Here is a 24875-nt window from a genome sequence, read left to right on the forward strand (position 1 = left end):
CCTGGGTTCACGCCATTCTCCTGCCTCAGCCTCCCGAGTAGCTGGGATTACAGGCGCCCGCCACCTCGCCCGGCTAGTTTTTTGTATTTTTTAGTAGAGACGGGGTTTCACGGTGTTAGCCAGGATGGTATCGATCTCCTGACCTCGTGATCCGCCCGTCTCGGCCTCCCAAAGTGCTGGGATTACAGGGTTGAGCCACCGCGCCCGGTCTGCATCATCTCATTTCTGACTGTCTCGTTAGCTCGGCTTCCTTGGGGTGAGTTCCCTGACGCTGGCCCCCTCCTGGGCTCTGGTGACATGTCAGTGATCCTGGGAGCACCCGAGCACTGTCCGCTTCCTTCGCCACCAGGGCGGGGGCTGCTTCCGGGGCCTCTTCTGTGGGATGTTGTCAAGATCCACCCTGAGTCTCCCTTGTCGTTTTCCAGCACGGCTGTGCTGTGTACGTTATAAATGGCTATTCATTCATTCACGTGTTTTCTATTACCTTCATAGGTTTCTTGAGAGAAGGAGACTGGCACGTGCTCAGCCTGATCTCTGGAGTAAACTTCCACAGTGTTCTAGAGGTCCTGGCTCAACCTCCCCTCCTTGGAGTCCAGTCCAACCTGCCTGGGCCAGACTCTGAGGCTCCCAGGGCAGGCGGAGGGTCTTGTCACTGTCACACACACCCCACCCATCCTGCCGTGTACGACATGCACCAGAATGCTTCCCAGCAGATATTTTTCTTTTTTTGTTTTTTGGAGACAGGGTCTCAGTGTTGCCCAAGCTGGAGTCCAATGGCTCAATTACAGCTCACTGCATCCTCAGCCTCCTGGGTTAAAGCGATCCTCTCACCTCAGCCTGTAGCTGAGTAGCTGAGATGACACATGCACACTACCACGCCCAGCTAATTTTTAAAATTTTTTTGTAGAGATTGGCGGGGGGGAGGGTCTCACTTTGTTGCCCAGGCTGGTCTCAAACTCTTAGCCTCAAGTGATTCTCCTGCCTCGGCCTCCCAAAGTGCTGGGATTTTCTTTCTTTTTTTTTTTTTTTTTTGAGACGGGGTCTCGCTCTGTCACCCCGGCTGGGGTGCAGGGGTGCACTCTGGGCCCCCCGAAAGCTCTGCCTCCCGGGTTCACACCATTCTCCTGCCTCAGCCTCCTGAGTAGCTGGGACTACAGGCGCCTGCCACCACGCCCAGCTAATTTTTTGTATTTTTAGTAGAGACAGGGTTTCACCGTGGTCTCGATCTCCTGACCTTGTGATCCGCCTGCCTCGGCCTCCCAAAGTGCTGGGATTACAGGCGTGAGCCACCACGCCCGGCCTAAAGTGCTGGGATTACAGGCGTGAGCCACTGCGCCCAGCCCAGCCCGAAACTCATAATCTGAAAGAAGAGCTGCCAGGTGAGCCGAGCGGGAATTATTCTCTTTTGCTGCTGCTTGGGCTGGGCTAAGGGGTGCAAATCAACCTTGCCCTTGGTCTAAGCCGAACACAATCAGGAAGTCCAAGGCTGCCTGAGCCTCCCGTGGGGCAGGCTGGAGCTGAGCAGAAGTGACAGTGTCTGGAGATTGGTGGTAGCTCCCACAGAGCTGGCCACGGGGATGGCTTATCCCTGAAACCACCTGCTTCTCAAGGAGCAGGGAAGACTCTGCAAGGTCCAAGAGTGGTGACCGGGTGGGGCCGGCCTGCACGGCACAGGGTCCTGGACGCTTAGTGACAGGTCTGAGAGCGGTGACCGGGTGGTGACCGCCCCCGTGCCATGCAGGCCGGCCCTGCCCGGTCACCGCTCTCGGACCTGTCACTGAGCGTCCAGGACCCCCCCGTGCTGTGCAGGCTGGCGCCGCCCGGTCATTGCTCTCTGACCTGTCACTGAGCGTCCAGAAACCCCCGTACCATGTTAGCCAGGCTGGTCTTGAACTCCTGACCTCAAGTGATCTGCCTGCCTCGGCCTCTCAAAGTGTTGGGATTACAGGGGTGAACCACCGTGTCGGGTCTAAGATTCCACACTTAAATAATTTCTCTTCCACAATCATGAGAAGCAGCTCACCACCAACTTGATTGAAAAAAAAACCCAGGGGTAGTGAGCTGTACACTCCGAAACGGTGAAAGGGAGAACGTACGTTAAGAAAAACTGAGGCGTCTCAAAGGGAAATGCCACCCGAGTGGAGGCCCCTTTAGCTTTGAAAACGAACAAGCCCAGTGGTTCTAACTCAGGCAGGCGAGCCGAGGCTCAGCTGGGCCCTGCCGGCCTCACTAACCACAGCCCACGCCCGCCAGCGCCCCAGGCAAAGGCACCTGGGCCAGGGCTGTGATCCTCCTGTTCCCACACCTACAAGAAGAGCTTGGCGAAGGCACAGCGGGGCTGCCAGGTTCCGCACTTACCTGGTAGATGTGGCTGGTGACCGAGGAGATGAACTTGGCTTTGTAGAGGTTGCCGTCAGTCCACCGGAGCTCCACCAGCTCCCCCTCGGAAGGGGGTCCCAGCCGGACACAGTCCCTACTCTGCAGGGAGAACAGGCGGGAGGTGAGGTCCCAGCCACACTATGCCGGGGGCTGTCGCTGGGTTTTAGACCCTCTCCACACTGGCAACTAAGGTTCTCTGCCTGAAGCCCCAAAGCCGGCTGCGGGGGCCAGGGGTAGAGGGGCGGTGCAGAGCCCTGACTGCGCGTCGCTTTCTGCTTTGTTTCTGCAGAACACAGTGAGCACTGCTTTTCCTGAAGGGGCCTGGGGCCTGAGGACAAGGGGACCCTGTGGAGGGGTCTGGAGTCAGGCTGCTCCCAATTTCCCCTCTGCCCCGACCCATACTCACCGTGATGCTCTCGGGGTACAGGTTGTCGCTGTAGGAGCCGTCGTCGAAGTTCACTTCGTAGCAGGTCTGTGTGGCAGCACCGATGACGCGGCAGCGGTAGTACAGCCCGTTGCGGTTCTTGGTGATGACCACCTGGCCTAGGGACACGGCCCTCAGGAGCTGGACCTGGGAGGGTGCGGGGGACGGTCAGAGTGGGCGTCGGTGGGGCGAGAGCCGGGGATCGGGGCAATGAGGCGGGCAGGCACTCACAGCATGGCCCCCCGACTTGTGCTTGAGGCAGGTGATGGAGACCACGTAGGGCCAGTCGTCCGGCTCCATGAGCACACCGGCGGCGTGGGCGCAGGTCACGTGGAAGGACGTGGAGCAGTGCTCGTAGGAGCACTGGATGCAGGCACCTGACACCTTCTTCATCCGCTTCCGGCAGTACACGCATTTCTGGGGACGGGGACACAGGCGGGGCATGGGGCTGGAGCTTCCCTAGGGACGCTGGGACGGAGGCCCCGGCCCCTCCCGGCATAGCCTTCAAGGGAGGCATGGTGGGAGTGGCCCTGTGTTCTGCCCGACGAGGGGCCCCCTCCCCAGCCCAGAGCCCGCAGCCTCCCTGGCCAAGTCCTCCAGACCCACTGACCCAGCCACCTGCTGCTCAGCCCCGGGGGAGTCTTCTCCCGTGCCCCCGTGTGTCAGCGACTGCTGGGACAGGCACCAAAGAGCCCCACGTGGTGTTGCTCAGCCAGAGAGGAACACGGGGCGACAGAGATGTGCCCTGGGAACACGGAGTGAGTGCAGACCGTGTGACCCCGTGATCTGCAACCCCCAGGGCTGGCAACCCACAGACACAGGAAGTGGGCTCGTGGGTACAGGGTGGGGGACGGCAGTGACTGGTAATGGGGCCGGTTCTTCATGGGGTGATTAAATGTTCTGGAATTAGATGGTGTGACAGTCGACACAACTCAGAATGTACTAAAAAACATGGAGTGGCACACTTTAGAATGGTTAGAGTGAAGGATTTTTTCTTTTTTTTTTTTTAAGATAAGGTCTTGCTCTGTCGCCCAGGCTGGAGCGCATGGCGCGATCATGGCTCACTGTAGCCTCCAACTCCTGGGCTCCAGCGATCCTCCCCCCTCAGCCTCTTGAGTAGCTGGGACCACAGACGCAATCACCATGCCTGGCTAATTTTTAATTTTTTGTAGAGGTGGAGTCTTGCTGTGCTGCCCAGGCTGGTCTCAAACTCCTGAGTTCAAGGGATCCTCCTGCCTCAACCTCCTAAACTGCTGGGATTACAGGTGTGAGCCGCTGTGCGGGTCCTTTACATCGGATTTTATTTTATTTTATTTTATTTTTTGAGACGGAGTCTTGCTCTGTCGCCCAGGCTGGAGTGCAGTGGCTGGATCTCAGCTCACTGCAAGCTCCGCCTCCCAGATTCACGCCATTCTCCTGCCTCAGCCTCCCGAGTAGCTGGGACCACAGGCGCCGGCCACCTCGCCCGGCTAATTTTTTGTATTTTTAGTAGAGACGGGGTTTCACCGTGTTAGTCAGGATGGTCTCGATCTCCTGACCTCGTGATCCGCCCGTCTCGGCCTCCCAAAGTGCTGGGATTACAGGATTGAGCCACCGCGCCCGGCCACGTCGGATTTTAACAAGAAGCCCTCAGAGAAGCCTCCTTGGTGAGGCGGGAGCACTGGAGAGCCACCTTTCATCCCACGACGCTACTGCTGCAACACCCGCCCCAGTCAGCACTGGGGCCCTGGCGACCACCACACCCACGCCAGGCCCCGATAAGCATTTAATAAGTGGCACCATCACTGCTCTATAAACCATGTTCAAAAGCCAGATGAGCCAAGGGCCTGGAGCAGCGCTGATCGACGGCATTGAGATCTCATTATTTAACTGTCAATACCCAATTCTCCCATCACACAACACGTGCCAGGCGGCGCTCCAGCACGGTGTCCCCCTCCAGCAGAGTGGCCGGTGTGTACGAGTGGTGGCTGTGCTCCCTGAGGGCCTGGGGGTGGGGGAGAGGCCCGGCCTGGACACTGTCAGGTGGGGTTGCTGAGCCATCTTGAACACGTCACCCACAGGCCTCCATCCCTCAGCCCAGGCCCAGGAGAAACCCAGCCCCAGGGTAGCCTGGCACACAGCACCATCCCCTTCCGCCCCGTGGTGGCAGGTAGCCCGTGACCCTGCGTCTCCACGTTGCGAAGAGTGTGCCCCAGGACCCATGAGGCCATTTGTCAGGAGCTGCGCCTGGGGCCGAGGTTGCCCAGAGCCACCCCTCCTAAGACGAGGTCCAGTCATGCCACACGCTGTGGCCACAGGAGGTCGGGCAGGCATTCTTGGCTGTCACCTCCCTCCCTGGGAGCTGCGGTTTGAAGACCCGCGTCCAGTGTTGGCCTGGCCCAGGCCAGTGTGTGCTGGGGAGTCAGGGTCTAAGGCCCTTGGGGGGCCTGGAAGGGCCCAGGTACTGGTGTTTGGTTCAAAATTCCCAGCTCAGTGTCCTTCCTCAGAGGCCACAGGGCTGTGAGGATGACGCAGGGTGGGCTTCGGAGGTCTGCAGGGCACCACGGACTGGAGGAGGCAGGTGGTTACTGCTGGGTACCACCCATGGCACTGTGTCCTCAGTGTGTCACACAGAGGCGCAGTGGCTGTCCACCAACCTGCTTTCACAAACAACCCCAACCCCTGAGGGGCAGAGAGCCCCCTCCTGACCGGGCCCTACCCCTCCAGGCAGGACTGTGGCAGTGGGGAGAGCTGGTGCAGCTGCCCACCCCTCCTGCTGCCCTGAAGCTGCCTCCTCCCATCCCAAGCCCCTCCCAGACCTCCCAGATCTTCCAGGAGCTCCTGGTGCTTCTGCCCGCTGCCAGGAACCTGCCCCGCTGGTAGGTGAGGGGCTTCTCAGCAGCACGCCTTGAGAACCTGGTGCTAACTTGGCCCAGGTGGGCGGCCAGCCGGAGCCCCCTGACTCACCTGGACTGCCTGGAGCCCTGAGCCGGTGGCCGGGGAGTCCTGGAGATAGACTGATGGACGGGTAACCAGGAGTGAGTGCCCCATGCCTGCGGCTTGCCCGTGGCCTGCGAAGGTGGATGGGTGGCTGGGCGAGCAGGAGTTAACCACCACCTCCTTGCAAAGCTCCATTAAGCAGTACAAGCGGGCCTTGTGTAAAAGGATTTTTAATTCATCGTTACAAGCACCGGTAATGAAGAGGCTGCGTCCTGGAAATGTCAGATGATCCATAAGGCGTCAGGGCGGGAGGATTTATCACTGCGCCGGCACCGCACCATTGCTCCACCTGAACCACGGGGCCTTTTACGCCCATGTTTGTGGACCAAGTCACTGGTGCCTCGGAAGCATCACCCGTGGGCTGCCAGCTTCCTAATCGCCCGGCCGTACCAGGCCAGGCTGGCATGACCCACTGCACGCTCTGTTGCATGAATGAGGAAAGAGGGTTCCCCCTCCAGACGAGCCTCTGTGACGGCCTGCGTGGCCCCACCCAGGTGCCCGGCACCTGTGCGCTCCAAGCGCGGCATCCAAGCCCAACAGGCTCGTGGGCGCTTCGCACCAGAGCACGGGAGCCCAGGCTCTACGGTGGGCATCACCCACCCCGCCAGACTGACGTGTCTGCTTCCAGCCCCACCTCCACACGAGCCCGACTGTCAACACCAGGCACTGTGTCCGCAGCTGGGAAGATAAACCAGGCAGGAAAAGCAAGCAGGACGCTGCTGGGTACTACTGGCCGCGGGCCCGGCCTCCAGAGGCCCACAAGACACATGTGCAGAGGCCGGAGTGCACAGGGACAAACGCGTCCTCCCCATCAACGCTACCACATGCGCAGCCCTTTTAGTGGGGACGCGGCCCCAGCAAAGTCTGCATTTCGCTCTCCTCTTCTTTTTTTTTTTTGAGACAGGGTCTTACTCTGTAGTCCCAGCTAGAGTGCAGTGGGGAGATCTCAGCTCACTGCAACCTCCGCCTCCCGGGTTCAAGTGATTTTCCTGCCTCAGTCTCCAGAGTAGCTGGGATCACAGGCATGTCCCATCATGAAGAGCTAATTTTTGTATTTTTAGTAGTAACGGGGTTTCACTATGTTGGCCGGGCTGGTCTCAAAATCCTGACCTCAGGTGATCCGCCCGCCTTGGCCTCCCAAAGTGCTGGGATTATAGGCGTGAGTCACGGTGCCTGGCCTCCTCATCTCCTTTCTGGGCCAGATCCCAAGGCTCTGCAGGAAGCTGATTTAAAGGGCCAGCTGAGTGTCATTTTCCAGCGGGCGTGGATGGCCCCAAGTGCCTCGTGCACAGATGGGCTAGAGGGTGTAAAGCAGAGACAGCCCTGTGGGGCTGCAGCCCAGGCCACAGTCGGCCAAGCCCCTCCAGGCCCCAGGCTCCTCACCTGCAGAACGGACAGCGCAGGATGACTCCACAGGCTCTCACTGTGTGGATCAAACGCAGTGGGTGACACTAGGGGCCTGGGGGGACGAGGCTGCACATTCGACAAGCCCCGAGCAGCTGCTAGTGCTCAGACGGGGTGGTCCGTGCTTCAGGGAGTGGGCCCAGCTCACACCACTGCAGCCCTGCAGAGTGGGGACTGTGGCAACCCCACAGCGCAGAGAAGACGGCCGAGGCAGAGAGGTCGAGGAATCTGTCCCAAGTACACAGCCAGCTGGTGGCCAGCACTGACCACTCCCCGACTGCCCTGTGGCTCCAAGGGGTTCCCCAAAGGGGGGCCATCATTGCTGAGAGCAGAAGGAAGCCTCGCAAGCCCCCACCATGAGGCCCCGCCACGCCCAAGGAGGCTGCGTGCATCTGCAGGGGGCCCTCGATGTGCACCAAGAGTGGAGCAGCAGAGATCCTCCAACTCAACCACAAAGGCCAAGCAACCCAGGCAAAGAATGGGCAAAGGAAACACACGTTTCTCCAAAGATGGCATGCAGATGGCCAACAGGACTGTGCAAAGACGCCCAGTGTCACTGACTGCCAGGGAAACACAAATCAAACCACAGCGAGACCATCTCGCACCTGCTAGGGCGGCTGGTACAAAAAAGTCAAAGGTAGGTGTGGGTGAGGACGAGGGGAAGAGGAGAGCCCAGCACCCTGGGGGTGCGAATGGGAGTCCATCCAGTCGCAAGGGAGGGCAGTTTCCTCCAGTGCTAAAAACAGAGCTGCCCGACAGTCCAGCAATCCCACTGCTGGGTCTGTATCCACAGGAAATGACATCAGAATCTCCAAACCACAACCACACTCCCACATCCGCTGTGGCACAACCCACAACAGCCAGAAGGCAGAGACATCGGCGGGTGCCCGGATCAACACAACGCGGTCCATCCACACGGCGGAACATCACTCAGCCATGAAAATTTACTCAGCCGAATTTTTTGGCACGTGCTTGTGGTCCCAGCTACTCAGGAGGCTGAGGCAGGAGGATCGCTTGAGCCCAGGAGTTTGAGGCTGCAGAGAGCTGTGACCACACCACTGCACTCCAGCTTGGGTGAGAGTGAGAGGCCCCGTCTTTTAAGAAAGAAGCCAGTCGCAGAAGAATAAAGACTGCACAATCCCACTCACGTGGGGTCTATAATACAGGCAAACACACAGAAGCAGACTGCTGGGCGCCGGGGCGGGCGGAGGGAGCTGCTGCTGCTTAGCACGTGCGAAGCGTCAGTTATACAAGACCGGTGAGCAGGCCACAGAGCCCTGCTGCCCACTGCTGGGCCTGTGGTGAAAGCTGTACGGGACCTCAGATGCTTCTTAAGAGGGTAGATCTCATGCTAAGCACTGTTAGAATTTTTTTTTTTTTTTTTTTTTTTGAGACAGGGTCTGTCTGGCTCTGTCACCCAGGCTGCAGTGTAATGGCACGATCACAGCTCACTGCAGCCTGGATATCCTGGGCTTAGGCGATCCTCACACCTCAGCCTCCTGAGTAGCTGGGACCACAGGTGTGGTGTCACCACGACCAGCTATTGTTTTTTATTTTTTTATAGAGATGGGGTTTCACCACGTTGCCCAGGCTTGTTATAATCAGAAAAACAACAAAAATCGGAAGGCCCGGTTGTGTCGGGGCATGTGTAGCGCCTCTGCTTTTGTGGAAAGGTGGAAACTGCATGGGCTGCTTGGTCCTGCAGAGGACGCCCCCGAGGCTGCACCTGACGGGGCCTGCTTATCTCTGGCACCCTTGATGCCTTTTGACTTTTGTACCTTGCACCTCAGGGAACGATTCAAAAAATAACACGCCTGCTGAAGTCGGGGTCACTGGCTTCCTGAAAGCTGCCCACCACGCCCGTGGACACGCAGAGCTTGGAGGAAAGACCGCTTCGGATGGCGCAGGTGGGGAGCCGAGCCTGGCCCGCGGCCCTAGAGACATGGGCAGGGTGGGCCTCGACCGCAAGGACCTACCAGCTTCCACCGCTGCTCGGGGATGGCGCTGATGTCCACAGGGTGGCGCTCAATCACGTTCAGGAAGCGCGCCTCGGGGACCGCGATGGCGCAGATCACGTGGATCCACCTGGGAGGGCAGGTGGGGCGGGGTCAGGTGCGCCTTTGAGGATCTGGGCTGGCCACAGAGGGCTGGGTGTGATGCTGCTGTCGGCTGGGTCAGGACCTGGGGACCTTCAGGGAGGTCGGGGCAGGTGTGTGCTCCTCCTCAGCCCCGGCCACCCCATCTGTGACACGGGGCTGTTACGCGGAGGTGATGGCTGACCCCTGGGCACTAGGGTCACACCCTTCAGAGCCTCAGCCAAGGGCAGGCTCCCCTCCGGCCCCCCAGTCCCCACGCGCAGTGCCACCCACCTCCTGTCGGTGGTCATCTGCAGCGCGCCTCCTCGCAGGTTGCACAGGCAGCACTCCTGCAGAGACCAGACGGCCCTGGGTGAGCAGGGCTCGGAGCAGGCTCCCCACACGCTGCTTGGGGCCTGATCCGCCAACTGCAGCCCTCGGCCCTTACATTTCAACCTAGCAGCCACCAAAGTGACGGGCGGGAATCCCTTGGGTTCCACCCCCTCAGGGCAGAGGTGAAGGAACCCAGGCCCATCGGGGGGAGACTGTGCCCCAAAGTCAGCCTGCTGGAGTGGGGCCGGGGCCCGAGCCTCTCAGAGTACCACCACCGCTGCAGGGAGCGAGTTACCGCAGTCCAGGCGTGGGCCGCGCACCGGGAACACGTCCAGCCTTCATTGACCAGCTCGGGACGGATGCCATAGCAACCTGGAAGACAGTGGGGGCTGGCTGAGATCTGGAGGGCAGGTGAGACTCGCGGGTGCCGAGTGAGACTCAGCGGGAGGGGCCAGGTTACTCGGGGGCCAGCATCCGCACGTGGAGAGACGGCGCCTCCGCACACAGCTGCAGCATTCAGGGTGCCTGCTGTTCCCACCCTCTGAGCTTCAATCCAGGCCACTGCACGTGGAGCGAGAGAAAGGTCTGGAAGCTGCGTGTGTGGAAGGAGGACGCAGGAAGGGGAGCAGGGTCCCCTGAGCTCCAGCTGGGTCTGCTGCACTCAGTCTGGTGGTATCTTGAGGGCCCCTCCTTGTTGGGGGTCTGCACCCCCAAAAGCGGCTCCTCCTGCTGTGTCCAGAAAGGACAAAGCCACAAAGACAACTCATTTTTGGATGTGGCCCTGGGTCTGGAAATGGGGAAAGGGCATGAAAGGCCGAGTCATGCCCCCAAAGTGAGGGCAGGGGTGCCGCCTGCCCCCAGGGCTCTGCCTCCGCTGGGGTCGCTGCCCTGCAGTGTGGAAGGGGCTCTCTGCCAGTGCTGGTGGCCACTGAAGAGGCTGGGGGGGGGAACCTCACTGCCTCCAGAGCAGCAGGGTGGTGGGCACGGGCTGGGGGTGGGGGCATCTGCTGGCGTAGCCCTGGCTGGGGTGGCCTGGCTGTGGCAGGCCTGGGACCCTCAGCAACCCTTCCCCCACGTCTCAAACCCAGGCCCAGCAAAGCAGAGTGAACAGCCTCCCAGCCAGGAGACAACGCAAGCCCCAGGCAGGCCACTGCCAGGAGGAAACGGACAGAGATCTGTGGCTACCTGCCGTGGCCAGGGGCACAGAAAATTAAACGTCTCCAGAAAGCCCTCCTCCTGCCCTGGAAGTCCAATTCCTGGCATCGCCCCCTCACGCCTGAGAAAGAGACAGACATCCATTTTCTTGTCTGTGACCACGGTCGAGCCTCAGGATTGGGGAGGGGTCCCCGAGAGCAGAGAGAAATCAGATGCCCTGACCACGCTGCAATCTCACTGTGACCATCAGTTTCAACCATGGCCCCAAATCACAGGCGTAGCGGGTGCCTGAGCTCCTCCTGCTGCCTCCCAAGCCTTGGGGAAGACTCGGCAGAACTGTCCAGAGGCCCAGTGAGGAGGAACCCTGCCTGGGCCAAGGTCAAGGGCAGGGATGTCTGCCCCCAAAGGCTACTTGGCAGAGACAGTCATTCTCAGGGAACACAGCCTGTGGAGAGAGGGGGTATCTGGCCCATTTCTTGCTCTGGCCCTAGGGTGAGCTTCTGGGTGTCAGGGACAGGGCGGGATGAGCCCAGTTCCCCTTGGAGCAGAGGATTCCTCCGCGGAGGCTGGCACCAGAGGCTGGCACCTGGGCCTGCACTGGCGTCTTCTGGACGCTGGGAGAGGTGGAGGGCCTGTCCTGCCCCGGGGTGACATGGGGTCACCCAGTCCTTCCATGGCCACAGCCTTTCCCCCTGCTCTAGATGGTGGGACCACAACGGGAAGGACGAGAAAGTCAGAAATTGCAGGAAGTCACCGGAAGAGGCCCCTGCCCTGGCCCTGAAAGTGCAGCATGGGGAGAGGAGCCGGCGTGGCCCTCCGCACGGGAGGATGGAGCCCCCACCGGCGCCCCCACCAGCACCCTGAGGGAGGGTGCGGCTCCTCTGGGCCCCACAGTGGCACTCACTGGCGTGGACCTGCAGGCAGCACTTGCCACAGGCGATCAGGGGGCTGGTCCCATCGTCGCCGATGTAGGAGTTGGCAGGCAGCGGCTCCGTGTTCTCGCCGCCAGAGGTGAAGCACATCTCGGGGATCAGCGGTCGGGTCTTCTGGCCGCTTCTGGAGGGCAGTGTGGCCGAGGAGCCCTCCCCGAGGGAGGCTGTGGGTGCCTCCTTCTCGGTCTGTAGGGCCTGGAGGGGAGAGGGGGCCTTCAGGGGACAGAGCCATGTGCAGGGTAGGCAAGTGGGCGGCACAGACCTCTGTCAGGGCACCTGCCCCGGGCTTCAATGCCCCCCGGCTCTGGCAGGGGAGGTCGGGGAGATGCCCAGAGCCACCTCGGCCCCTCTTCTCACTCCTCCAGAAAGCCAGGATCCCCAAATGCTGTCTGACCCTATCCCCAACCCGTTGAAGACCTTCCCGTGAGGGTCGCATCCAGACGTAGAACTCAGGCCGGCCTGCGTGACCCCTGGTGATGGGTGGCCCCTGGTGCTGGGGTATGCTGAGGGGTGTGTGACAGAATGAGTCTCTGCACTCTGCCTGGCAAGGGGAGTTAGGAAGATGCATGTCTGAAGTGGCGTTCCCGGCCCTGTGGCTCCCTGCAGCCTCTCTGGCCTCACAAAGGACAGCAAGTGCCTGGAGACGGTGTCGGCTGTCAGGTCTTGTCTATCTCAGGAACCAAAGCACTAAATCCTGCTCACAGATGCAGGTGCAGGCAGCTCCCAGCAGCAGGGCCCCGAGACAGGCTTGCCGCCCTCGGCACAGCACCCTCGCTGGCTCTGTCCACCCAGACCTGGCCGGGGCACAGGCCTGGGGGCTGAGGTCCCTGACCCAGGGCAGCTCTGCCAATGCCTGGACATGCTGGGCATGGGCTAGGAGCTGGGAGTGCAAAACACGTGGGTCAGGTCCTGTCCTGGGGAGGCTGCACATCCAGGGAAGGAGAGGAGGGGGGATCCAAGAGATTCTGAGGAAAATGGCTGGGCTGGGTGCTGATGCCTGGGATGGCTGTGGGCAGAGGCCAGCTCCCCATCTGGGTGCAGAGGACAGGCGAGGCCAGCGTGGAAAGAGTACCAGAAACGGGACCTCAGCCAGGTGCCCAGCTCAGCTAGACAGGCCAGGGCTTGCAGGAGCCCCGCCCGGCCACCCAGGTGGTGTACCCGGGCCTTCACGCCACCCCCACCCCCCCCGGCCCCTCTCAGCACCCCTCAGGCTGGGCGCTCCCTGAGGCCAGTGACCCCGAGCCTCCGCACCCTCCCGCTGCCCCGTCCACCATGGCTCATGCTGCGGATGTGCACGTTGGTAAGCTTCACTCCCACAAAACCCAGAGACCAGGCTCCGCCTACAGCTATCAGGAACAAGCCCTCACAACTCAGGGTGCTGGCCAACACCCCTCCCCGCGTGAGAGAGGGAGGCATGTGGGGTGCCCTGTCCTTCGCCCTCTGCCGCTGCCCCTGCCTCTGGGGTTCCCTGGGACCCGCAAGGCCCGCCTGCCCACCTGGCAGTAGGGGTAGAAGAGCGTGCATATGGCGCAGTAGGGCTCCGTGCGCGCAGCTGCCGCGTTGAACTTCCTCTCGGCCTGGAAGCTGGCCGCCCTGTTCTTCCACTGCAGGGACAGCAGCGGCCTCAAGGCCTCGGGGTCACTCACGTCTTCCTCCCCGGAGAAAGGGGACGCCTCTAGAAGAACGGGGGAGAGGGAGAGACACTTGAGTCCCCTGAAAACTCATCCAAGGAATCACCCCAACTGCCCAGGAGATGGCCCTGGGTCTATAGCCCTGGCTGCCCACAGGGTCCCCTGGCCCATAGCTCCCCCTCCACCTGCCTCCTGGCTTTCCCATTCTCCACGATGCCCATCAAGCTGGCACTGCAGCGTCCCATCCCATCAACAGGAGGGGACACGTCCGTCTCGGCCGACTGCCACCCAAGGCCGGAGCCCCCAAACGTGGTTCCTCTGAGCCCCTCCCCCAACACCTAGCTCTCCCTGGACATCTGGAGCCGTCCACTCGCCCGGGGCCTTCCGGGCCAAGGACCGGCCAAGCTCAGTGTCCAGCCCTGCCCCGCTGCCCTACACCCGTCCTGGGGTCTGAGTATGTGTGGGGGCGTCGGCAGTGACCAGAGAGACTCAGAGACACTGTCCTTCCTGTCTTGGGCAGGCACAGATTCCCTGAACTCAAGGGAGGTGCCGGAGGAGTGTGGCAGGGAGGCAGGAGGGGCTATGCCCAGGGCTGGGAGGCCAAGGCAGCCTGTGCCGGGGAGAGGTGCGTGACAGGGAAACTCTGCTGAGGCCTGCTGGTGAGAAGCTACAGTTGTCGCTCTCCCGCCCGTCGCCTGTTCCCATTGGACTCTAATGGTCTCCATTGCCAGCTGTCACACCTCAATCTCCCCACCTCCCCTCCCTGAATCTCCTGTGGACACAGGGGTGCTGTCCCCAGGAAGTGGGGTGCCCATTCCTGTGGCCCAACCCTCAGCCCAACCTAAAGGGGATCCTGGGGTCCTGGGTTCAGTCCAGCTGTGGCACTGCCCCTGGTTCACCTAGAGGAGGGCAGGGCAGGCTCCCTGAGGTGGAGACCCAGGACTCCCACGGGGAACTCAGGAAGCCCTTAGGCCAAGACTCCTCTAAAAACCCAAACCCAACAGTCCCGCCAGCTGAGCCCAGGGAAGGCCCTAAGAGGCCCTGAAGCCCTGGGGATGAGAACAGAGCCACTGGTTGTGTCTGTCACTCACGACCCCAGGATACCTGGGGTTCTGGGGCCGTGATGATCTCACAGGCAAAGGCTCCGGTCTCACCAAAGGGTCACAGTGGGGTGTGGGGAGTGGGGGAGTCCACGGAGGCCCTGGAGGTGCCTTCTGGAAAGATATCCGGGTAGAAGGCAAGGCCCCTTCCCGAGGCAGCTCGAGAGGCTCCTGGTCATGCCTCTGTCCCCCTGCCGATTCCTCCACTCCTGGGAGCTCCCGCCCTGTGATCTCAGGCACTTCTAGAACCCTCCTCTCCCTACCCCTCAAATTGCATGCAGGATGAAAGACGCCATCCAGACCATTTTCAGATTCTACATGCATCCCCAGTGAAAGGCCAAAGCGGAAGATGAAAAATTGGCTTAGCAAGACTTCTGCACACAAGACAGCAGCTCTCGGCTGAGGGTTAAATTGAAGATTCCATCTTCTCCCCTCCCACTCAAAGCCTCGCAGGAGCCTTTGGTCCAACCTCTCCAAGGCCCGGATGGCCTGTGCTCAGCCCTGGGAGGAATCTTCCATGGGGAGGCACGAGCTTCCCGGCCCCGAACCGCCCATCGTGGGCAGCCCAGCCAGCAGAGCCAAGCCGGGCATCTCTAACAGCAGCTGCCTCCCTACACGTGTGATCGCCTGTCCCGATGACAGCCTGTCCTGGGTAACTGCTTACCCTGGGTGACCACCTATCGGGGTGACTGCCTGCCCTGGGTGACCACCCATCGAGGGTGATCGTCTGCCCTGGGTAACCACCTATCGCGGTGACTGCCTGCCCTGGGTGACCACCCATCAAGGGTGATCATCTGCCCTGGGTGACCACCTATCGGGGTGACCGCCTGCCCTGGGTGACCACCCATCGGGGGTGACCGCCTGCCCTGGGTGACCACCTATCGGGGTGACCGCCTGCTCTGGGTGACCACCTATCGGGGATGACCACCTGCCCTGGGTGACCACCCATCAGGGGTGACTGCCTGCCCGGGGTGACCACCTGCCCTGGAGTTACCACCTGCCTGGGTGACCAGGCTGGGTGAGGGGTTTGCCTCTGGTCATGCAACTTGAATACAGTGGCCTTCCCCCTGCCCCCGAGGCAGCCGCAATACTTTTGAGAACAGACTTCTACTGCTGGCCGTTTCTAGCACGGACATGGCTGTGGGAACGCTGGCAGTGGAAACTAGCTGGAAACTGGGAGAGGATATACGTTGACCCCACCCGAGCTCTCAGGCCCCACCTGGCTATCCCGGAACTCTGACCCCATTTCCATCCCCTCCATCTGGTAGCGGTGGCCAGCACTTCTGCCCCCACCCCGTGGCCCCTGCCAGGCGCACAGTCATGCTCTGTTAACACTCCGGAGAACAGGAGCAGCCAATGGTATCGAGCAGGTCGGGGGCTGCGAGAGGAAGTGCAGCCTCGTGCACCTGGGAGCCGGCGGGGGCACCCAGCCCAGGCCTGGGGGAGGGGTGCTGGCAGGAGCCGGGTCTGCATGGAGGACGCAGTGCCAGGCCTGGTGATTCCAAGTGCCCGCAGCCCCCATTTTCCAGAGAAGGCGGCAGAGCCACAGAAAGGCCTGCGTTCAGGGGAAGAGACCGGAGGCCACAGGGGAGCCGGGCCCCCCCACGAGCAGCAGCAGAGCTGGGCCGAGAGCCGACTTGGGGACGCCCACTCACCCTCGTCACTCGAGGCCTCCTGTTTGACCACCGACAGCGGGGACCGTGTGGGCGGCCGGCCCAGGGGATGGCGCCGGCTCTTCTTGATCTCCATCTTCAATTTGGAAAATGTGGATGGTGCCTGAAACACACAACAGGCTGCAGTGAGGGCCCCGCTACAGACCCCTGGGTGGGGCCCCCTTGGAGCCACACAGCGGCTCAGTGTGCCTGAGGCCTGAGTCTCCTCCCCTGGGGCGATGGTCCCAGCAAAGGGCCACAGGGCTCCTCTGTTCTCTAACTACAGACACCCCACGTGCCCTGTGAGAAGAACCACGGTTCCCTGTGAGACCAGCAGGCAGCCCTCCCCCCCCCTCCTCCCTGCCCCCCCCCCCCCGCTCCCCTCTGCCCCACCTGTCCTCCTCCTCCCCGCCTCCTGCCTCCCCCGCCACCAGCTCCCCTCTGCCCCACCGGCCCCCCTTCTCCCCGCCTGCCCCCATCCACCCCACCTGCCCCTCTCCGGCCCGGACTTTGGTCTCCACACGACCAGCCCCACTGCTGGCTCCACCGTCCTCTGGCCCCATCAGCTCCATCGGGGAGGCTGGCTCCTTCCAGGTCGGGCCCTTCTGGGCAAAGTGCTCAAAGGCCTGCTGGCAGGACATGTGCTCCTGGTTGAAGGCTGCCTTGCCGGGCCGCGGCACCACGTATAGCATGGGGATGATGGGCCGAGGCTTGGCATCTAGCTCCTCACTGGGCACCTCAGGGGGCACGACGTTGAGGGGCGCTGGCAGGGGGCTCTCCTCCGTGGCCGAAGGGCCCGGGCCCAGCACCGGGGGCTCCAGCGCGGATGGCAGCCACAGCGCCTCCTCCGAGGGGAAGTGAGCAGGCGGCGGTGGCAGCTGTGGGGGCAGGGGGCCGAAGCTCTTCTTCTTCCGCTCGTTCTTGGCCTTGGTTGGCCGCAGCTTGCCCCTCCCATCCTCTGTGGGGAGAGGAGAGGGCGGTCAGGGAGGAGAACCTGGGCTCAGGTGCTGGTCCCACGCTCCCCAGAAATCCCCCAACCTTGGCTGGGATGGTCGAGGGCCCCTTCCAGCCCAGAGAGGCCACACGAGCATGGCGGGGGCAGAGAACACCGGCTTCGGGCCACCTCAGATCACCGCAGGGGTACCAGGCCAGGTACCCCCAGGGCCTTGGTCTCCCCAGAACGCAGGCGCAGCAGCAGCACTCGCCCGCCAAGGCCTGTGAGGACCCACCAGGTGTTGCTCTAGGTGCCTTCTGGGGTCACGGCAGGTGGGGAGACGCATCACCAAACCCAGTCGGAGGAGGCTGCTCTGTCTTCCGGGCTCCCACCTGGGTGGGCTACACCAAACGGCATTTCCCCGGGTGGGGGTGCGGGAGAAGCACTTTTTGTGTTCTTGAGTATCTGAACTGTTTACGTTTCTTCTGTTGATGTGGAAACGGTAAGGGTTTTGCTTCTGACAGAAGTAAAACCTTGAACAACGCACAAAATCTTAATGAACCTCAACCGGGCCGGGTGCGGTGGCTCATGCCTGTAATCCCAGCACTTTGGGAGGCCGAGACAGGTGGATCACAAGGTCAGGAGATCGAGACCATCCTGGCTAACACGGTGAAACTCCGTCTCTACTAAAAAATACAAAAAATTAGCCGGGCGCGGTGGTGGGTGCCTGTAGTCCCAGCTGCTGGGGAGGCTAAGGCAGGAGAATGGCGTGAACCCGGGAGGCGGAGCTTGCAGTGAGCCAAGATCACGCCACTGCATTCCAATCTGGGCCACAGAGCCAGACTCCGTCTCAAAAAAAAAAAAATGAACCTCAACCAGGCGGTCATGTGAGCAGACCAGGAGCGTCAGACAGGCCTGTAGGGCCTGACACCCTTCTGTGTGGAACTCCCCAGGGTCAGCACTGGGGACATTTCCTGACAGGTGACGGGGAGGGGCCAGGTGACACATGTCTTTGGTGGCATTTTACTTTGGGGCCAGGATGGGTGTGAGTAAAGCAAATAAAACTGGGATGGGCAGCCTGGCTGGCTGAATCACAGCGCCCCAGAGGCGTGTGGGTCCCAACTCTCCCAGATATGTGGATGTGGGACATGACAGAGGGACACGGGGGACTCTGGCAGAGGGGACTCTGTGGGCGGGACTGAGTGAAATGGGAGGTGATCCTGGATGATCCGGGAGACCCAAAGTCCTCACAGGGCCCCCACAAGACGAGGCGGGAGGGTGAGAGTCACAGAGAGCCTGGAAGAGGCTGCACTGTGCTTGTGAAAGGAAAGGAAGGGACCCGAGCTGAGGGATGCAGGGGCCTCTAGATGCTGGGAAAGCTTTCTGCCCTGGAGTCCCCGGGAGGGCCGGGCCCTGCACACAGCTCCATGTGAGCCCAGCGGGGCTGTGTCGGGCTGTGGGAAGCTTGTGCTGGGGCGATCCCTCTGAGGGCCACTGTGCTCAGGGTGAATTTTGGCATGGCACCTCGGAGCCCTGTCCTCAAGGAGACCAGCCTGGCTGCATAGCGCACTGTGGACCCCACAATACTGTGAGCCCTGGAGCCCCAGGGCCCTGCCTGCTCCATCTGGAGAAGGGGGACGGGGCTCAGGCCCCCATCTGTGTCTCCAGGCCCCAGGGCTCTCAGTGCTCTGTGAAGAGGGACAGCGGCTGGTGTCAAGGGATTCTCCGGTTGTGGGGCTCTCAGTGCTAAAACCGGAAGGCCCCAAGCAGACCAGGATGAACCCGTCACTCTGCTAACATTTCACCACCTCCACCTCCCCCAACAGGCTGGAAAAAAAAGGAAAAATCAAGGGAAGGAAATTCTTCTCTGCACACTAAACTGTTGACCATGTGGCACTTAACGGGTTCTGGTTTGGAGCACAACGCCCACATCTTACTACTTGCTATAAAACCCACCACGCGCTGCCCCCAGTTCCACAGTCCAAGATGCCAGGACCAGCGGTAAGTGCTGAGAGCCTCAGTGACGAGGCTCCCAAGGGCCGGCGATGACACTTAACCCTTGACCCACACTGACCCCAGGAAGGGTCAAGTGAGGACCCTCCCCCAGCAGACCCTGTAGCCAGGAGGAAGTCACACTGCCCCACCTACTCCCACGAGGGGCTCCCAGCCCACAGCCTCCCCCAGGGATGGAGGCAGCCTTGCCCTCCCTGCTCCAGCTCTCCTCCCCACACCCACCCCAGCTCCATCTGCAGGCTTCGGGGACTGCCCACGGTGTCCTTGGAAGGCACACACCCACCAAGAGGGACAGGCAAGCAGCCATAAGGCGAAGGCAGCCCCCACCACTGCCCTGGCCCCCACCCCTGCTAGTCCTGAGCATTCTGGGGCACTGGGGACACTGGCCGGGCTCCTCCCTGACCTCTACCCCGGCAGGGGAGCCTGGAACACCACCAGCCTGGCCTTGCGGGGAGTGCGGTCTTCCCCTCCGCTGGTACCTGGGCCCCTCACTGTTATCTGACCCCCTCCACTGGTATCTGGCCCCTCCGCTGTTATCTGGCCAGGGGAGGTAAACAGTGGACACGGCAGACAGGCTGGCGTGGGAAGAAACACTTCTTCCTCTGCAGATGCCAGAGGGGAGACACGCCTCCCGGGCAGGCTGGGAGTGGAGGCATGGAGATGCAGAGGGGAGGGGCTCCTTCACCAGGGCTGGAAGCTTCACCACAGGAAGCTGGAGCAGCCCCGGCAGGCTGCAGAGGCCACGTGCCTCACCCCGCGCACCTGTCAGGAAAGCCACCGTCCTGCGAGTGTCAAAGGCACTTGAGGACAAACAGCTTTGTTTCCCTAAGGAAATCCAATATTCCTTCACCCACGATAGCGCCTGCCCAGCCTCACTCAGGACGGCAGATCTGATCTGCCTTCCACACTGCAGGCTGCGGTGCCCATCCAGGCTCACCGGGGACTGGGACTCAGGCTCCCCCACGGCTGGGCCGGCTTCCTGAGCCAGGGCCACCCGGTCGGGTTCAACTCCAGGGGTGGGGGCTGGCATGGGATCTGGCCCAGGAGGGCCCCACCTGGGGCATCGATGGTCTCAGGAGAGGGAGGAAGATTCCAGGACACAACCTCATGGCCTCCAGCTGCAGGGCTGCTCAGTGCACATATGAGGAAGTGGGGAAGGAGGTGATGAGGAACCGCTCATCAGAGCCCCCGCCCGGCACCCCCACCCACTCCTCACACACAACAGGCAGCTCCGCACACAGGGGACTCCAGCCGGGGCTGTGGGGGCCAGGGACGCAGAACTGGGCTGTCCTCACACACAACAGACAGCTCCACGCACAGGGGACGCCAGCCAGGGCTGTGGGGCCAAGAACACGGAGCCAGGCTGTCCTCACATGAGACCACAGGTGTCTGCTCGGAGGGTCCCTGGGGAGTCCCCACCTCTCTAAGGGGCTGGCATCCTGTCCCCACCCACGGGGCCTCCTGGGACCTGAAGGGCGGCTGGTACGACCGCCCCAGGCCCTGGTTCTGCTCGGGAGGCAAGGCTGGGTGGGAGCTGAGGCCAACATCGGCCCCCAGGCCTCCCAGGGGCTGTCCTCTCACCAAGGGCCACACTGTAGGGCTCTGTCCCTCCTCCGCCAAGGACAGGGATGGCCCCAAGTCCCGCTTCCCCACAGCCCTCCCCGGTCGGCTGCCTAGTTCTGTCTCCCAGAGGGACCAGGCATGGGAGACAAAGGAGGATGTAATTTGAGCCTCGGGTGCCCGGCTGATGGGTGCCACCCCATCCCCTGCCTGGAGACAGCAGTGAATGACAATGCCGGCAGCCTCGAGGCACTTCACACACAGCCCAAGCCTGCTAGCGCCCTGGATTCTCAAACTTGCAATAACAAGTTTCCAGCCCTTTCCCTGTTGGCTCCCAGGCTCTGTGAAGCCCCGGCAGATGCACAGGGGACCCTGTTAGAGGGAGACACCGAAGACCAGGAAGGACACCGAAAGACGGCAGCACACTCCGCAGCCATTCCTCGGGACTCTGTCCTTGCCACGGGGACCACATTCCACAGAGGCCTTGGCACATCCCTCACCTGCCTGGCCTGAGGGAGGCGAGCAGGGACCATGGTACAGACGGGGCCCAGGGTACACGCAGGCCCCTGAGGGCAGCCAGCTGAGGACCCGCCCAGGCCCCCCGAGGGCAGCCAGCTGAGAACCTGCTAGCACTCTTTTTAGGGGAGAGGGAAGGTGTCACAGCAGAACCCCCACCATCAGGGCTCACTAGCCTGCCTGGGGTACCGGGGTCACTTCTCCTCAGCACCTGGGTTTCCACCAGAGCCTCCAGCAAACCCCAAGACAGGCCCGGAGGCCCAGGCTGCCCTGTGGAGGGGGGGGCAAGAACCACTCATTTGCAAGGACACCGCTCAGTCCCTGCCCCAAGGCTGCCGAAATCAAGCCACCAGCTGCGGCCTGGCTTCCAGAGCCCTCCCTCAAGTTTCGTGCTTGGCCGCCATGCCTGGGCCAACCCAGCCCCGGTCTCAGGGGCTCCCTGGCCACCCCCTCCAACACCGCCACCCTCCCGTGCTGAACCCACAGCCGGGTGTGCCTGACGGTCCCCGAGGCCCAGCTGGAATGTGCTGGGGGGTCCCCGGGCTGAGCTCGCAGTCCCTCACTATGAGCTGGGGCCGCCCTCCAGACGGAGGACATGGCAGCCTTTGCTCGCCGTGTCCTAAAGCCAGTCGCCAGCCACGAAGCCTCTCCTGAGAGCAGCACTCCAGGGTAAGGGGAGGGGAAGGGCTAGGGGCTAGCTGCTGTGCTCATCGCAGCTTCTCCACCCTCTGGGAGGCAGGACAGCACTGTGCCAGCCCTCTTGGCTCTGCCCCCCGACCCTGTGTGTCACTGCAGGCCTTCTTCCAGGAGGCGGGGCCTCCCCACAGGCTCAGGAGAGGTGGACGAGGCCACCTTCCTGCCTTCTGCCTGGCTCTGGGGTCAGGGCTGGCTGGTGGGGCTGCTAGTCCCTCCTAGGGCTGGGCAATAGGGCGGCCGCTCTTCCCAGACCTCAAAGCAGCCAGTAAGAATGGGGTAGGGGACGCCAGCGGCCACTGGGAAGCAGCCTCCCAACTGTCCCTCAGGCCCCTCCCGTCCCGAGGGGCTTCCTCCCCGATGCTGACGACTCCCAGCCCCGTGAGCAAGAGGTGCCGGCCCTTTCCCAGCTTGTTCCATATGAAAACACAGAACCCCACACCCCACTGCTAGGCCCTGAAAGGTGCCTCAGCATCATAACTTTTAGGGGCGTGAAACTGGCATTCAAGGGGGACCAGAAACCGCTTCAGGAAATCTTTCACGCATCCCTGTGGCATGCGTTTCCTGTGGTGTCCCTGACTGTGAATATGCATCTGTGAGGCTCTCTCAAGATAAACCTCCGGTCCAGAGGTTCCTGGGACTGCAGGCTCCTGGGAGAAGGGTTGTGTCCAAGAAAACACCCACCCTTGCCAGAGTGGGTCCTCCTCAGAAGGAGTCTCTGTCGTGGAACAGAGATAAGGGTGTCCAGGTCGGTTGGTGGGGGGGGGAAGCTCCAGCCCTGAGCCCTCCCTGGGCAGAGACCCTGACATGGCACCAAGGTGGCCCCAACCCTCTTCGCTGGTCCCTGGCCTTTCTGTGGGGGGTTGATCCCTTCAGGGACCCGTGGAAGCCACTGGCCTCAGAGATGCACCAGGTCCAGCCTCCTGGCACTGTGACCACTGCACAGGGTGTGTGGACCCCCAGAAATCTCGGGAGGGGGTGAGTTGCCCTGTACATCTTTAAGCAGGATGGTGAGTGACCAGGCCAGGGCCTCGCCTACGCCAGGCAGCTAGATGGGGCACTGGTTTCCACTCCCTCCCATGCGGCATAAGCTTCTCTCCAGCGGGCAAGTCGGGGAGGGAAAGCCGCCCATCCAGCCAGGACCATGCATGGGGAGGGGAGACCAGAGGCGAACCAGGACCCCCTGGTTCAAGACCTCCCCGAACCTGAGTCTCTTGGGGGCCAAGGCCATGGTGAGGCCCAAGTGAGAACAGGTAACGCCAGGGCTGGGAAGGGTGTGGCTGTCTCGTCAGTAGGCTTGGGCAGATTAGTAAATAAGTCACATTAATTAAAAGAGAGCTGGGCACAGTGGCTCATACCTGTAATCCCAGCACTTTGGGAGGCTGAGGTGGAGCCCAGGAGTTCAGGAGCAGCTTAGGCAACATAGCAAGACCTCATGTCTACTAAAAATTTTGAAAAATGAGCAGAGCTGTGGTGCACGTCCACAGTCCCAGCTACTCAGGAGGCTGAGGTGGAAGAATTGCTTGTGCCCAGGAAACCAACGCTGCAGTGAGCCATGACTGCACCACTGCCCTCCAACCTGGGTGACAGAGCAAGACTCGGTTTCAAAAAAAAAAAAAAAACAAAGGAAAGAAAAAGAAAAGAAGGCTGGGCATAGTGGCTGAGGCCTGTAATCCCAGTACTTTGGGAGGATGAGGTGGGTGGATCACCTGAGGTCAGGAGTTGGTGACCATTCTGACCGACATGGTAAAACCCTGTCCGTACCAAAAATTAGTAGGGCGTGGTGGCGGGTACCTGTAATCCCAGCTACTTGGGAGGCTGAGGCAGGAGAATTGTTTGAACCTGGGAGGTGGAGGTTGCATGAGCCAAGATCGCGTCACCACACTCCAGCCTGGGTGACAGAGTGAAACTATCTCAAAAGAAAAAGAAGTGAAGCCACAGTTCTTTGCTAGCCAGTTGGGTAAACCACATCACAGAAGGTGGTGGCCGCCCTTCCTCCAGCCTGAGGCTGGCCAGCCCCTGGAGTCTGCTCAAGAGGGAGGAAGACACCCGTGGTACCGGGGATCCTTGCGACCCCTCCCAGGAGGCCCCACTGAGAACCCAGGCCATACTCTGACCAGCCACCTCCACTCTGTAAAAGCCTCCCCAGGACTGGGCCACTTTCCTCGCTGCCCAAACCCACAGATGGCAGCGGCAGCAGCAGCCTGCCTCATTTCCCGACACTGCGCTGGCCTGGGGAGGATGTGTGTTCTCTTGTCTCTGCTCTCCTGAAGGGCCCATCAAGGCAGTGTCCCAGCTCAGGGTCACACGGGCAGTTAACCGATGGGCTTGGGTGGGCCCGGGTCCCCAAACCCAAGCCTGCATCTTTCTCTGCCCGCTTGTTTTCCCGTAACTGACCCTGTCCTGTGAGACCACGCACGGCCCCCAGCACGTTCTGACCCATGAGAAAGGTACTTTCCCAAGGCCCAAGCTCAAGGTGGCCCATGCAGCTCTCAACATGGAGAACGGTCATGGCTCAGCCATCCCCCTGTCCCGTGCCACTCCCTCCAGGGGCATCCCACAGTCCCCCTTGGAACAGACCCTGAACTGCACCCATCCCCCGCTCCCCTGCCAACCTCGCCTGGGGCTCTCAGTCTCCAGAATCAAACGCAGACTCCTGCTCAGGAGACACGAGGCCTTTTGCTACTGCAGCCAGCCCAGGGACTCATCCTCTACCAGCACGGCCCACGCTCAGGCGCCCGGCTTGCCTGCTGGAGTCTACATTATTTCTGAGGATTTCCCAGACCCCCGCGGACCTGCAGTGTAGACACAGGCCCTGCAGAATGACAGCAGATAGGCACCTGTGCCTGCCCCCGCCCACAGGCAGCCCCTCGCCCTGTGCTGGTGAATGGGGTTGCAGTCCTAGCCTCTGGACCTGGGATGCCGCCTTGTTTGGGAAGGGCATCACCGCAGACACAATGAGTTATGAGGCCCTCGGGGCGGGCCGGGCTCAGCGTGGCCGGTGTCCTTAGGAAGGGGGAGTCTGGGCAGACACACTCGGGAGAACACCACGGGAACACGAAGGTGCCGCCTCCAAGCCCAGGACAGATCCTCCT

The 24875-nt window shown here is 61.6% G+C and overlaps 1 protein-coding gene across 5 annotated transcripts in view; it reads right to left on the reverse strand.

Annotated features, from left to right (window-relative positions):
* KDM4B (lysine demethylase 4B) overlaps nucleotides 1–24875 on the reverse strand; it is a 193569-nt gene that overhangs the window by 10371 nt on the left and 158323 nt on the right. For 2 of the 5 annotated variants that reach the window (XM_023185634.3, XM_023185633.1), the window contains 10 exons: nucleotides 16553–17022; nucleotides 16068–16188; nucleotides 13178–13356; nucleotides 11654–11876; nucleotides 9890–9966; nucleotides 9556–9611; nucleotides 9163–9271; nucleotides 3035–3220; nucleotides 2786–2950; nucleotides 2359–2478 (listed from right to left, as the gene is read on the reverse strand). In XM_023185634.3, the coding sequence (XP_023041402.1) occupies nucleotides 2359–2478; nucleotides 2786–2950; nucleotides 3035–3220; nucleotides 9163–9271; nucleotides 9556–9611; nucleotides 9890–9966; nucleotides 11654–11876; nucleotides 13178–13356; nucleotides 16068–16188; nucleotides 16553–17022 (1706 nt within the window). Of the gene's footprint in view, nucleotides 1–2358; nucleotides 2479–2785; nucleotides 2951–3034; nucleotides 3221–5936; nucleotides 7415–9162; nucleotides 9272–9555; nucleotides 9612–9889; nucleotides 9967–11653; nucleotides 11877–13177; nucleotides 13357–16067; nucleotides 16189–16552; nucleotides 17023–24875 lie in introns of those variants that run through there. The other 3 variants (XR_002725124.1, XM_023185635.1, XR_002725125.1) reach the window with 3 other exon arrangements.

This window comes from Piliocolobus tephrosceles, chromosome 21, assembly GCF_002776525.5.
Source record: "Piliocolobus tephrosceles isolate RC106 chromosome 21, ASM277652v3, whole genome shotgun sequence".
Lineage (NCBI taxonomy): Eukaryota > Metazoa > Chordata > Mammalia > Primates > Cercopithecidae > Piliocolobus > Piliocolobus tephrosceles.